Source organism: Nematolebias whitei, chromosome 1, assembly GCF_014905685.2.
Source record: "Nematolebias whitei isolate Nwh7 chromosome 1, NemWhi1, whole genome shotgun sequence".
Lineage (NCBI taxonomy): Eukaryota > Metazoa > Chordata > Actinopteri > Cyprinodontiformes > Rivulidae > Nematolebias > Nematolebias whitei.
This window is the reverse complement of record NC_056498.1, coordinates 47,570,094-47,584,998: the sequence shown is the minus strand read 5'-3', so window position 1 is coordinate 47,584,998 and position 14,905 is coordinate 47,570,094. Positions and strand designations below refer to the sequence as shown.

Sequence of the window (14,905 nt, the reverse complement as noted above, 5' to 3'; positions counted from 1 at the left end):
TTTGTTGGATTTGCTGCTAACAATGGCAGATGTGTTTCTAAAACCTTTATACACTTTTCCACGTTAATGGAGCCTTTCCAGATGTGTAAGTTACGGTAGTCACCAATAAGATCAGATAGAACTTTATCGGTCCCGCAGGAAATTGTTGTAGCAGAGTTTCAAAGGAACATCCGCAGGATATAGAATTCATTCAACCTTCATTTAAACTGGTTAGTCCCATTGAGACACGAGGACTCGTTTACAAGAGACCTGGGATGCACCCCTATACCATCTGAGAGGCCAACCTTTAAACTGATCTGATAGCAGGCTGGATGCTCCGTCTCTTTAGTCTGGACTTCACCTCAGTCCGTTTAAATATGGGGCTGAGCTGTGGTTGAGTGGTTAGATCAGTCGTCCTCCAATGGGAGAGATGGGGGTTTGATTCCACCAGCAGTCACATGCTGAAGTGTCCCTGGGCAAGACACTGAACCCCTCATTGCCTCTGATGTGTCCCTTCAGTGAATGAATGTGATCAACTGATTAGTCTCCGTATAGATCTAGGTGTACGAACTGAGGCACAGATTGTTGTAAAGAGCTTCGAGTGTCTTGAGACGATGGAAAGACGTTTATTATTTATTAAAAATGAGCAGCGGTTCTGGACGGGGTTCACATGTGGCTTCTTCTTTGCCTGACGGGTCTGGTTCTGTTCTGGACATGTTAAAGCTCTGGTTTCATCCAGATTTCACCTTCAGCCTCGTCCTTTGAGCTCAGATTCTTCTAATCTGTTGAGATTATAAACGGCGCACGATGGACGTCCAAACTTCTCATGGAGGAATTTTATTCAGATTTTTATCAGACTGGTGAACCATCATCCCCAGTCCTCCTCCTGACCAGTTGCCAGTTAACCTAATTAGCCACAAAATTAATTAAATTACAATTTAAACGTTTGATAAGTCGTTTTATTGTGGATAAAATGAGGGTTTGTAAAATTCTGTTCACATTTTCCACAACGTTCCTGTCATTTGGCTCGTAGAACGTGTTCGCCTCGTTATCTCGGCCTGAATGTCGGCGTCTGCTGCGTTCAGCAGCAGGACGTCTGCTCCGGTCCGTCGTGTGACGTTGTGATTGGCTGTGCTCCGCGGGCCGCGCCCTGACCCGGCTGCTTTGTGCCGCAGATGGTGATTGGCCAGCAGTCGAGCGGCAGCAGCAGTAACCTGACGGAGCTCCAGGTGGTCAACCTGGACGCCACCCAGAGCTCGAAGAGCGACTGACGGACGGCGGCGGGAGCTGTTGACCACGGCAGACCCAGGGACACACACACACACACACAAATCTATTTATTGTGATGCCTTCCTACAAGAATAAACCATCACCTTTCTGAATGTGATTTTTTTTACACATATATTCAATCAAGGGCCTGTTGTGGCAGAACATGAAGTTTTTGGTAGATGTAGATCTGTCACCATCATTGGAGCCTGTTTAACGGTGTTATTTTTGCGTGAGCGTGTATTTTTCTAATTTTTAGTATATAATTACACAAACACTGCGAGGTGCCGCAGCTTCACACCAGCCAAAGAGACATTTGTTTGTCTGAATGTTCCAGTGTGAGCAAAACGTGCACGAGCACGTGTCTGTGCGTGCACATATCTATTATTTTTTTATTTTTGTAAACGAGCAGGGAGAAGCTTCAACGGAAAACACAAAAGACATTTTGACAATTGTAAATATTTTTTTTGAAAAGAAAAAAGAACGTGTATTTTTTTTTTGTGCGGTTCAGTTTGTGCATCATCGGCGTGTCGTTTTTTTTTTTTTTTTTAAACGTAGTGGTTTTTGTATGTACATGAAAACGATTTGCATAAAACATGTTTGTGTAAATTAATTTAATACGCCGTCTTTATGTTCGCACGCTGTTTGGGAGTTTGGTTGTTGTGCCGTGGTTCTGCTCTTCACCATCTCCGGATCAGTTTCACTCGTGCTCTTCACGCGGCACTTTACAGCAACAACGATGACAATGTGCAAGTTGTTCTTCAGATCACAAAGATTTAAACTGATGATCATCATGTCCTGGTTCATGCTGGCGACCCGTGAACAGAAACTTGTTGGTGCCTTCCACAATAATCACGTCACAACCAACAAAGTTTAACAGCATCCTTCATTTTATCGTCAACAAAAGACAGACTCTTGTTCTGGAGGCAGCAGCTTGAGCAGGGAGGTCCAGACGTCTCCAGCTCTTCTGGGAGGACTCCAAGACGTCCCCAGATCGGCTGAGAGACGTCTCAGGGGTGTCCTTGGTCTTCCTCGGGGTCTCCTACTTGGACATGCCCGGAACCTCCAAACGGAGACGTCTGGGGTCCATCGTTACCAGATGTCTGAACCACCTCAACGTTCTCCTCTGGATGTGGAAGATCAGCGGTTCTTCTCCAAGTCTCTCCTGGAGAGCTGAACTTCTCACCCGGTCTCCAGCTACCCTGTAGGGACCGCCTGGATCCAGGATCTGGTTCTTTCGGTCTCTACCCAGAGTTCATGACCTCAGGTGAGGGTAGGAACGTAGACTGATCAATAAACGGAGAGCTTCTCCTTGCAGCTCGGTTCTTCACAACGGACCGGCACAGAGTCCACAACACTGCAGAAGTTGCACTGATCCGTCTGTCGGTCTCACGCTCCGTTCTTCCCTCACTCTGATATACCTGAACTCCACTTGAGGATTTAATTAGATGGTGTAGAGGTACAGCAGCCGACTTGGGACCAGAAAGTCACAGTTCCACTCTCCGCCATGCCCACGTGTCTCTGAGCAAGGCACCTAATCCCCAACTGCTCCCCTGGTGCGTCTCACCTGTGATGGGTTAAATGCAGAGTCATCATTGTATGAGAACGTACAATGATAACACACATCACTTATCTGTATCTATAGATCTATATAGATATATTCTGCCCATTACGATTGAAAACAGAGCTGGTTTAATCAGAAATCTTCAATTTGAATAGTTCGGACGAGTTTCCTGCCATCCACACCATCAGTACGATCAGCCTGGGGTCGCATTTCCTCTTGCGTCCATGCCATCGATAGTTTGCTGCAGTGCTTTGACTCTTGTACACTTTAACAACATGTACATCTGCTGTCTTGTAGCCGTTACCTTTACATCGTGATCGTGTGCAACCTTCTTTCTGAGCTCCTCGTTGCCTTCTCTGCTGCGTGGTCAGTGCTGTGACCAGAACGGAACCGCCTCCCTTTAAATACCGAGAAGCTCGATACGCCTGCGATACGAATTTGTTTGAAACATGAGAATAATGCAAAAATTGCATTTCTTTAAGGGTACCGACAAATCTGTCCGTACCACCTTAGCATATTTTTGTCAACTAAAGCGCTTCACGGTTTTTATTTACTCCTTCGCACACGAACGTAGTTTTCACAAGAAGTGAAGCGTTTCAGTAAGCTGTAAGGGTACGAGTCGTTTCCAAAAGCTACCTTGATGATTGTTTGGGATTAAACGCGTGTTGAAGCTGTAGCGCTGCAAACGATGAACCGTACTCGGACTAAAGCAAAAGTTGAACTTTGTACTTTTCCTGTGCAGAATGTTTGTGTTGACGCACGCAACGTTCAAGTGAAGTCTGCAGGATAACACCTTAAATGACGATTGGCTTTCCACGCAGGCACAAGGTGCTTTGAAACGTTAACTAGGACCCTGAGCGACTGATCGCAAAGAACGAGTTGTTGGACCGAGATCCTCTTTTCTGCACCGTAGTGCCTCTTTACCCGCGGCTGGTTTCTGAAGCGGTTGGAAACGACAGAAATGTAAGATTTATTTTAATTTCACAGCTCGTCGCACAATCCTCCGCTGCACCCGGAGTCTCCTGAACTCGTGTTCTCAGGATTCTTGGGTCCAGCATCTGTTCTGACGCTCGCGCTCTTCGTCTGCTGGAAACAAACATGTTAAAGTCATTTAGTGATATTTTTCTGGTTATTAAATGTTTATTTTGAAAGATTAAAGAGTTTGTGGTTTTCAACTGCTCGTTGAAAGAAATGGTTATTTTGTGTATTCTTGTTTTATTGTACAGACGTTTTGTAATAAAATGCAAATGATTGTATCTCCTGCAGAAGTATTCTTTTTTTTTTTTAACTAGTAGAGAATTTGAGTGAAATTCAATAAATTTAGAAATATGGCTGAGGCTCCAACGTACCCGAATGTTTCATTTAAAGTAGTCCCTCACTACTTCGTTGTCTGACATTCGCAGTTTTTCAACGTAAGATTGTACACGACAGTCAACTTTAATATTACTCACGTGATTGGGACAGTACGGGATAAAAAGGTAACGGGAAAAAAAAAACTTGACCTCCGTCTTGTTGAAGCTTCAAAATTCACAGTTGAAACTTGTGCCTTTGTGTAAAAAATTGTTTTTCTCTGCAAAAAGCAGCTGAGAACTTAATGATTTTTTTTAATTAGAAGCTTTGTGTGACAAATGCTAAAGAGCTCAAACCAAACTGATCGTCCACCATTTTGAGAAGTGAAAAAAAGGAGAGACAGCCCATGTCATGTCCAGGGGCCTCCCTCCCATTTTTCTTAGAGACACGCTGCTCTCACTATCCAAACTTCAACAGTTTAGGCTTATACTGCCATCTAGTGGTCAAACAAGGTACTAAACTTAAGAAATTAACCAACATTTCTTAAATTTGACAATTATTGTCAAATTTAAACAATATCTTTATCGCAATAATTTCTGAGAATTAATCGCCCAGTAAAATTTATCGTGACAGGCCTACTGCCAATTTCTAGTTTTCTTTCAGTAACCCTACACTAATGCCAGTCATAAGAACTACACTTCCCAGAAGTCAACAGTGCTTCCGACTGCTGCTTTCTGCCAAAACAGAGCGAAAGTTTTGCAAAAGTTTTGCGAAAGCTTTGCAAAGCAACGTTGTATCTTTGAAGCTCACAGAAGTGGCAGGAATGTTGCAAATAATCCTGAAGCTGAACTCCTCCTTCAAGTTGCATCTTCACTGGTGAGGACCTGGCTGCAGTTGATCTGGACTCAGTGACCTGGATTCTGGGGGCTGCGGGGTTCAGCCTGGTTCTGGTCGCTGGGGTGCTGATCCAGACCCGAGCCAAGGTGGTGGACTAGATCCTGGGCAGCCTGGCATGCGGAGTGTCAATGGAGCGGCAGCATGTGCACACCAACCTGGACGGGGGCGGTGGGCTTAGTCATGCTGCAGGGAAGCTGAGCCCGACCAGAACCGAGCTGCTGATCTGCAGAGCTGGTGAGTAAAACTTGGCAGTACTTTACAGTACATACAGTACATACAGTGAGGAAAACAAGTATTAGAACACGCTGTGACTTTACATGTTCTCCCACTTAAAAATCATGGAGGGGTCTGAAATGTTAAATCTTAGGTGCATGTCCACTGTGAGACATAATGTAAAAAAATAAAATCTGGAAATCACAAGGTAAGATTTTTTAATAATTTATTTGTGTTACTGCTGCAAATCAGTATTTGAACACCTGACAGTCAGCAACAGTTCTGGCCCTCAAAGACCTGTTAGTCCTCCTCCACTCCACTTATTATTCTAAATCAGAAGCACCTGTTTGAGGTGGTTAGCTGCATGAAGACACCGGTCCACCCCACACAGTCAGTGAGACTCCAACTACTAACATGGCTGAGACCAAAGAGCTGTCCAAAGACACCAGAGACAAAACTGTAGACCTCCACAAGGCTGGAAAGAGCTACGGGGCAATTACAAGCAGCTTGGTGAAAAAAGATCAACTGTTGGAGAAATTATTAGAAAATGGATGAAGCTAAACATGACTGTCAATCTCCCTCGGACTGGGGCTCCATGCAAGATCTCACCTCGTGGCGTCTCAATGATCCTAAGAAAGGTGAGGAATCAGCCCAGAACTACACGGGAGGAGCCGGTCCATGACCTGAAGAGAGCTGGCACCACTGTTTCCATGGTTACTGTGGGTAATACACTAAGACGTCACAGTTTAAAATCACGCATGGCACGGAAGGTTCCCCTGCTTAAATCAGCGCACGTCCAGGCCCGTCTGAAGTTTGACCATGACCATCTGGATGATCCAGAGGAGTCATGGGAGAAAGTTCTGTGGTCACATGAGACCAAAATAGAACTTTCTGGTCTTAATTCCACTCGACGTGTTTGGAGGACGAAGAATGATGAGCACCTCAGTTGGAGCATTGAAGATGGGTCGTGGCTGGTTCTTCCAACATGACGATGACCCGGAGCACACAGCCAGGAGAACCAAGGAGTGGCTCCGTAAGAAGCATATCAAGGTTCTGGAGTGAACTAGCCAGTCTCCAGACCTGAACACTGTAGAACATCTTTGGAGGGAGCTCAAACTCCGTGTTTCTCAGTGACAGCCCAGAAACCTGCTGATCTAGAAGATCTGTGGAGGAATGGTCCAACATCCTGCTGCAGTAAACCTGGTGAAGAACTACAGGAAACCTTTGACCTCTGTCACTGCAAACAAAGACTACTGTACCAAATATTAACTTTGATGTTCACAGGTGTTCAAATACTCATTTGCAGCAGTAACACACAAATTATTTAAAAAATCATACATTGTGATTGCTGGATTATTATTTTTTAGATTATGTCTCACAGTGGACACGCTCCTAAGATGAACATTTCAGATCCATTGGATCTTGGATCCACCAAGAGGCAGATGATCTGCTGAGATTAGAATAACTGATGCAGAAACTAGATCCACAGTGTTTAATAAGGCATCGTCGCTCCGTCTGTGTTTTCACACGTCAAAGTGCCGACAGCTGAAAAAGAAACGAGTCACAAACTGAACGGGTTTTTTTTTTTCTTTTAAAGAATAAAAAAATCATTTAGGCATGCATTTACACCAGATAGTATCTCTCTATCGCTATCGTCGACATGAAATATACAAACGTACGAAAGAAGTCGGAAACGTGATATAAATGTGCACGATCGAATCAAAACGTCCTGTTAAAATAGAAACGTTACTTCGGAGCTGTCCCAAAGTTTTTTCTTTTTTTTGGTTCATGAAACAAAATTTTTAGAAAAGCAATTAATTTATACAACAAAGACGAAGACGATGTGCAAAATTTGAATCCATGCAAGCAACTAATTGCAGCTCGGGTGCCTGAGTGACGGATCTGAGGGAACGAGGAACAGGAAGTCCATTTTCCTCGGCAGCGTCGCACTCGGGAAACGAAGCTCGTTCTTTCTACGATCACATGAAATAAACAAACAAATTTACATTAAATAGTATTTTTATAAGCACTGATGAGTTGAGCCACGCAAGTTACAGATGCCAAGGCGACACAGAGCACCACCCAAGAAGAAATACTGCCAGTAAACGGTTGTCATGACGACCCGGAGTCGCTCCAGATGTTCCCAACAGCCTGGAGCGACTCCGGGTCGTCGAATGGATTCACACAAACCAAAAAAAACAAAACCGTGTTACACAAGAACACGTTTACGAACAGAGCTCCTACATCCCACGAACCTTTGAAATAAGTTTATTTTTCAGTTCATTCACTGGAAGGATGGAACATCTGGAAGGTTTTTATTTTAAACAAGTGGACGTTTCTGTCAAACGTTCTAAAGTAATTTTGTAAAATTTACAAAAGTTTCGGAGCAGAGTAAATTTAGGAAAATTTAAGTGTAATTAATTTATAATTTCCAGTTCAGTTTCTTTTCAAACTTAGAAATTTTAACAAATTTGAGACTTAATTTGTTTTTAAGCATGAAAGAGGCGGCCAATAAAAATACTTGATTATTTTTATTTATTTATTTGCCGTTTAAGTAAAAAGCATTTTTTTCTGGGTGAGTAAATTTTTCTAGAAACTGGAACAGACACATCTGGAAAACATCTGTCCTTTGTTCCATCCTTATCCAGCTGTGGAAAACGGTCCAAACAAAATCCTCACCTCTGAAGAGACCGTGGGAACCCTGCGTTTAAGACTGGAAATTAAAATGTTTGTTTTTTTTTCTTACGAACGTTCGTTTGAAAACAGCAAATAAATTTCTGACGACACCGAGCGCAGAAAAGCGCTCGCGTGGAACCAGGAGACGTTTGGCGACGGCGTGCTAACGTCACTAATGTACAAATGATGCGACAGTCGCAGTGCAATGAGGTCCGTGTGCAAATCGTCTGCATTTGTTTAACAAAACGAGATGAAGGGGACGTCTTTGGGTGACGGACACGAGCGGGGACGTCTTTGGGTGACGGACACGAGCGTTAAAGCCGAACCGAGGGAACACGGGACGCCTTCAGTCACTGAAACGGACCGAGGCAACAACCTGAACACACGACAAACAAACAACGTGGCGTTTAAAACGAGTGCAGCACTTTCCTGAACTGCAGGTGCACATCGGGGTTTGGGGGGGGGGGGGGGGGGGGTCCAAACAGGCGACATGAAGGCTTTAAGATTAAACGTTTCAAAAGGAAACACTTCTGTAACTGAAAGATGCTTTTCACATTAAGGCAATGAGTTTTCTTTTTTTACAAATGGATGTAAAAGGGAGAAAATAAATACACGCATGTTTCTCACACACACACGCACGTGGGGGGGGGGGGGGGCAGTGAACACTGCATGACGAGTCCAGTGAACATCTCGGCACCATGACAACCCTCGTCCTCTGCTGGAAGGTGTCCGAGCTCAAAACCTTTCCAAAGACCCCCCCCCCCCGAGGGATGAAACCCGTCGGTGTGGACGTTAACAGTCTGACCAGTAAGTGGTAACGTTCGCCAACCCTGCGCCGCCGGTCCGTTCGTCCTGACCGGTCCTCAAAGACAGAATCACGGCGAGGACGAGGACGCTGCGTGGAACTTGACGAAGGCGATGGCTGCCAGCTCTTTGCAGAACTCCTCCAGCACGATCACGCCTTCCAGCAGCGTCGTGTGGTCGATGCTGCGAGGACACACGGGACAGAGAGGTGAGCGGACTCAAAGTCCAGGTGAAACGCCCGACGTGGGACAGATACGTACGTGATGCCCTCTGGCTCCAGGCCCAACAACCTCTTCCTGACGAGCAGCAGTTTGGCTGTGAAGTCCGGGATGCGGTGAATCCTCAGCATGAGATCTCCGACCACCTGCAGCGGTTTGAAACGTCGTTAAAACAACCGCGGTGACGGAAAATCTTTTTTTATTTAGCCCTGAAAATAATAATGTCGTCTCGCTTGTGAGCGACTCTCAGCTTTAGCTCAGTATCAGCCAAACACTCGTATCCATTTTGGTGTTTAATGTTGATTAGCTGTGGCAGCCATCTTGAATTTTTTTAAAATATTATTTATTTGAGACCCTGCACAATAACAATACACTTTGAGAAAAGGAGCTGCACGAGTTGAAATTAAACAATTAATACTACTATCGTATTTTCCGGCGTATAAGTCGTGTTTTTTTCCAGAATGTACAAGCCCTGCGACTTATACACGAAGCGACGTATTTATGTTTTCCCCATACCGTATTTTCCGCCGTACAGGTCGCACCGCCCTATAAGTCGCATCAGTCCATATTTGTCTAATAAAGTGGAAAAATCCATAAATATGTTGCTTTGGCCTATAAGTCGCAGGGCATGTAAATTATGCATGCATCAGGATATGCAAAAAACTGACTTATAGGCCGAAAAAAACAATATTTATAATCCAATTTTTGTCTGAGATCTGACTATTTCATTCATTCTGACATGGAAAATATTGAACACTACCATTTTCAGCCACTAGAGGGCGCTCAACTAATATGACAAGCCAAGTGTCTCATTAATAGGTAAAAGTGGCTATTAATGAGACACTTGGCTTGCCATACCAAGCCACCTTAGTCTCGCATTTATTAAGGAAAAGTTAGACGGAGACGCACCTTTACTATAATTTCGAACAAATAAATGTTTTTAAATGTTAATCTTGTTGAATTCTTGCTAAAGTCCTCCCGTGCACGCTCCAGCGGCAGCCTATCAATTTTTGGCACAACCAGCCCACTTTTACGAGTTGTCAGCCGTGACGTGTAATAGATGCAACGTATAGGACGAAGCGACATGTTTGTTTTTTTCCCCCTTTATTAGACATTTTTGGACTGATGCGACTCATACGGTGAAGCGACGTGTACGGCGGAAAATACAATGGTATGGATTCAGGTTCAAATACAAATGCTTAATATTAACACAAGCGAACTAGAAAGTGACCGTGCAGTAATACTAGTTACTGCTGACAGAACTGCTGAGTCACGCCTTACCCTGACGATGACGGAGAACAAAGACCTGCAGCCGGGGGCCAGGTTGATGTACGGGTCCAGCAAGTATTCATGTAGGTGGGGGTGTGGTAGCGAAGACAGCTTGGACAGCACGGCAGTCACCTGCAGGTTCACTTCGTAGGGCTGCAAGACAGGGAACAAACGACGACTCAGCACATTAACCGATTAGTCGGCAAGTTTCTGGTACAGGTTTAAGAGTCTTTTAAAGTCGGTTTTATCAACCGATATAAAATTTTTAAAAACTAAATAGATGGATTAACAGTTAAAACAAATTACATCAAAACAATCTGTTAAAAAGTTCATTTTTTATTTTCTGTCCTCGAAACATCGAGTGGAGGCTTTTAATGTCGCAGTGAACGATTTAACATTATCTTTTAAGTTCTGTGAAGACATTTAATCCAAGCGTTTAGGTAAAATTTTTTTTTTAAAAAGTCAAAAGGTCGAGCACTAATTTTGACTAAGCCTAAAAAAGTTAATTTTTGATTTGTGCGAAGCGCTTTTATTTTGAAATGCATCCAGTAAAATTATCCTGGCGTTTAAAATAATCTTAAAGTCCCGCCTGGAGTTCACATTAACTTAAGTGACATTTATCCTTGGAAGAAAAATTTTAATTAATGATTAAAAACCCAAAATAACGCGACGAGTGTATGTAAACTTCTGAACGCAGCTGCACCCACTAAGCCGAATAAAATGAAGCATTTTACCGTAGTTTTTTTTTAAAGTTTGTGTAAAACAATCACCAAGAGCTTCGTACTTTAAAACAAATGACACCAGCTTTGTCAAAACACACATGATCCGCGGTGTTGAACACCTGCCTGATCCAAGATGCGACCCATCCTGTCGAAGAGAACTTTGAGGAAGTGACCTTCGAAGAACGGCAGGTCCAAGTTGCACTTCTCTAAAGGTTTGGGATGTCCCCTCCAGTCCCACCGCTGGCAGACGCCACAGAAGTCCCTGAACTGAAGACGGGACAGGTGAAGCGGACCACCTGAGACTCGGCGGCTCCAAACCTTCGGCAGCGTCTCACCTGTCTGTGAGCGTCTCTGAGGTAGGTGTCGTAGCCCGAGCCTTCCACTTGGTACGACGACTTGGCCTCATCGGGAACCAAGCACAGGAAGCTGAAGGCAACACAAACCGGGTCAGAACTCTGCGACACTTTCATCCCGTCGCACGGACTAGAGCTCGCACCTGTTCACGATCTTGTGGACCTCCATCTTCCCATCGAACTTCGAGTGATCCGGACTTTGCGGCGGAGAGGAGCCGAGCCAACCGGAGCCGGACAACCGGCTGTTCGGGGAGAGGTCGTCTCCGAACAACGGATCCTCTTCCAGGTCTCTGAGAAGAAAACGGAACCATTTCGTTTCAGTCACTTACGTGCGAGAACGTTTCATTCGCTCGACTGCACGAGAGCTGAACTAGTTATTACAGCTAAAAGTAGAAGCTAAAGTTATAAAAGGGTAGGCGAAGGCTAAACGTAGCAAAGGGCTACTTAACGAGCAAAAGGCTACGTAAACACCAACGTCCAAAAAGCTAAAAATAAAAATCAAAAGTTTGAACAACGTAGTAAGATGGGTGCTGAAAACAAAATAGCTAAAAGATGAAAAGGCCAGTTATCAGCTAAAGGCTAAATAAAAGTGGCAAAAGGCTTTCAGAAATTTAATTTAAATTGTAATGCTACTAAAAGTAGCAACTATTAGCTAGAAGCTAAACGTAAAGAAGCTAGCTAAAAGCTAAAAGGGCTAGATGAAAAGTGATGTACAAAAAAGTAGCAAAAAGGCTAGCTAAAAGCTAAAAAAGCTAGTTAAGTTGATGTATTAAAGAGAAAAATTACATAAAGGTTAGCTAGAAGCTAAAATTAGCATCAAGTACGCAGAGACGGGTTTAGTGAAAACAAACGGGGGAACAAAAGTTGATTATTAGATGGAAAAACAAAAAATCTGATTATAAAATCTAACAAGAAATCCCTCCAGAACTTAAGTTTTAATTTAAGTCTCTACGACCTCAGGAGATATAAAAATAAAAACACTAAAGTCGAGCTTGGGCAGAAACAGCAGCTTGTTAACAGAACGTTTATGTATTCGTTTTATTTCCAGGGGTTTAGATTTGTCCAGCAGCTCGGGGGGGGGGGGATGAAGACCGTAGGCGGTTCCTTACACGGCGTCGTGAGGCTGCCCGTTCTCCAGAGGCTCCCGCTCCTCCTGAGGCTTGTTCTCCATGTAGTTCCTCTCCTCCAGGCTTCGCAGCACCAAGCTGTGGAGGATGTGCTGCTGGGGCTTCTGGACGAGCTGCTCGAACAACCGCAGAGTCATGATGCTGATCTGGAGGACAGAGGAGGGGACGGAGTCACACGACGCTGCCGTGGATTTACTCACGAACAAAAGGTGATTTATCCGCCTCGTCTGTCGTCGGGTGTTAAATGAAACGTTTCATTCTGGTGGTTCAATAATTTATAAGAGCTGAAAATTATTTTAAAGTCAGACAAAATTAAAAAAAATATATGTATTTTAATGGAAAACATTTTTAAAAACTACATCCATCCGTCTTCCAGTTGTTCTGGACTCAGGGGGGCTGCACCTCGAGCAGGGAGGTCCAGACATCTTCCTGCAGCCACTTCTAGGAGGACAAGGTGTTCCCCGACCAGCGGAGAGACTGTCTCTCCATCAAGTCCTGGGTCTCCTCCCAGTTGAACATCCCACTGTCTCCCCTATCATTATACGAGCAGAGCACCCCGCCCTGCCAACAGAACCGAGCTCCCTGGACCTGATGACCGGCCCCCGCCCGCTTCAAAGGAACAATAACTGGCGTAAGAACCTCGTCGGATAGATGGTCGCAGTGCTCGATGAGTCTGTGCCTGAGAGGGTTCTGGCAGATCGTGGCTGCAGTTTCCGGTTCCGTCTCTTCTCCCAGCAGAAAGTAAACGATCTCCTGCAGCAGCGCCTCTGACGTCACCTGCTTTATGACCCGGTTCAACAGGGCGGTGGAGGTCAAGATCCCCACCTCAGACCTGCACAAACACAGACGCCGATTCACCGAGCAGTCGGTAACGAGACGACCAACGGAGACGTTTCAACGTGGGACGATTGACGAGCGGCTCGGGGCACGACTTACGTCTGCATGAGCTGCGGCTCCAGCACAGAAACAAAGAATCGTTCCCTCACGGCTCGCGCCATCACAGCAGCTGCAGACTGGAGGACGGTGAAGAAAAACAAAACGCGCAGTTCATCGTCTGTGACGTTTGAACACACAATTAAACGAGTTCTTTGGAGGGAACACCGTTTATTCTGCCAATCCAGGCTGCAATGACACGTGAAAAGACGGCGTCAGAACCTTCTGGGCCTCCTTGATGAGCTGGTCGCAGTAATCCAACCAGGACAGGAAGGAGATGAGAGCTCTCTTCCCTGTGAAGACAGCCGCGTCCTCCTTCAGGTTGTACACATCCAGACTGAAAGAAGCATAAAGTGTTAAAGACGACGCCACGGCTGCACATCAAGTGTTCAAGGAGACGCTTACCCCCAGTTGACAGACTCCACCGTCTCGATGTCCAAGGGGTCCATGGACTGAGGCAGGGCTTTGTAAAAGGAGACCAGCCTGTTGGTGAGAAGCTCACACAGCTCCGTGTTTTCAGTCAAACACCTCGCAGCAGCCGGCTCTGGCAAACTGACCAGCAGCATCAAGCCCTCACACGCCTTCACCACTATCCTGCCATCCTGGACAGAAAAAAACATTTAGACGAGTCAGCAACGTCAACAAAGAAAGACCCTGAAGGCGATTAAAGAGTAACTCTTTAAAAACCCAGGGCGGACTCACAGGACTCTTGGTGAGGTTGAGTAAGGAGGTGACTAAATTGTAATTGTTGGTGTTGTTGTTGTTACTGGCTGGACTGGAGGAGGCACCAGCTGCTGCTAGTAGCTCCTCCTGGCTTCCTGCAGGTTTCTGTCCCGTGTCTGGAGCTACAACACCTCCCTTCACCTCCTCCGGCGCTGTACAACTCTTGGTCTCCGGCCTCTTCGACTTGTTCTGAAAACATTAAAATAATAAGAGAGCTTCTGAATTATGGGCTTAATAAGTTCTTCATGACTAGGAGCTATTTTAGCTGTTCAAAATGTTCAGCTCATTCAGGAGATGGGTGCACTTGACTTGAGTTTCTGTAATTTTTTTAAACATTTAACTTTATTTACTAATATGTTTCTTATAGAAATGCATTGAGATCCCCTTAGGCAACTTTTAGCTAACGTTTATGCGGCTTTCCGCCTTTTTTTTTTTTTTAGCTTTTAGTAAGGAGTCTGCTTCTTTGAGCTTATACCTAGCACTCTACTTATTTTTTAGGTTTTAGCTATCATTCTGCTTCTTTTAGCTTGTAGCTAGCATTCTGCTTTTAGCTAGCACTCTGTTCTTTAGAATTCAGCTAATGTTCTGCTTCTTTTAGCTTGTAGCTAGCATTCTGCTTTTAGATTTTAGCTAGCACTCTGTTCTTTAGAATTCAGCTAATGTTCTGCTTCTTTTAGTTTGTAGCTAGCGTTCTGCTTTTTTAGGTTTCATCTAATGTACTGCTTCTTTTAGCTTGTAGCTAGCGTTCTGCTTTTAGATTTTAGCTAGCACTCTGTTCTTTAGAATTCATCTAATGTACTGCTTCTTTTAGCTTGTAGCTAGCGTTCTGCTTTTAGATTTTAGCTAGCACTCTGTTCTTTAGAATTCATCT

The 14,905-nt window shown here is 44.5% G+C and overlaps 2 protein-coding genes across 2 annotated transcripts in view; one reads left to right on the top strand and one right to left on the bottom strand.

Annotated features, from left to right (window-relative positions):
• srfb (serum response factor b) overlaps window positions 1–14,905 on the top strand; it is a 135,675-nt gene that overhangs the window by 50,211 nt on the left and 70,559 nt on the right. The window lies entirely within an intron of this gene.
• fhip2a (FHF complex subunit HOOK interacting protein 2) overlaps window positions 8,347–14,905 on the bottom strand; it is a gene marked incomplete at its 5' end in the record, with an annotated part of 56,953 nt that continues 50,394 nt past the window's right edge. The window contains 12 exon segments of the mRNA XM_037678032.1: window positions 8,347–8,872; window positions 8,950–9,053; window positions 10,189–10,329; window positions 11,022–11,165; window positions 11,234–11,324; window positions 11,395–11,541; window positions 12,361–12,524; window positions 13,018–13,210; window positions 13,315–13,391; window positions 13,534–13,648; window positions 13,717–13,913; window positions 14,014–14,223. Of these exon segments, the coding sequence (XP_037533960.1) occupies window positions 8,761–8,872; window positions 8,950–9,053; window positions 10,189–10,329; window positions 11,022–11,165; window positions 11,234–11,324; window positions 11,395–11,541; window positions 12,361–12,524; window positions 13,018–13,210; window positions 13,315–13,391; window positions 13,534–13,648; window positions 13,717–13,913; window positions 14,014–14,223 (1,695 nt within the window).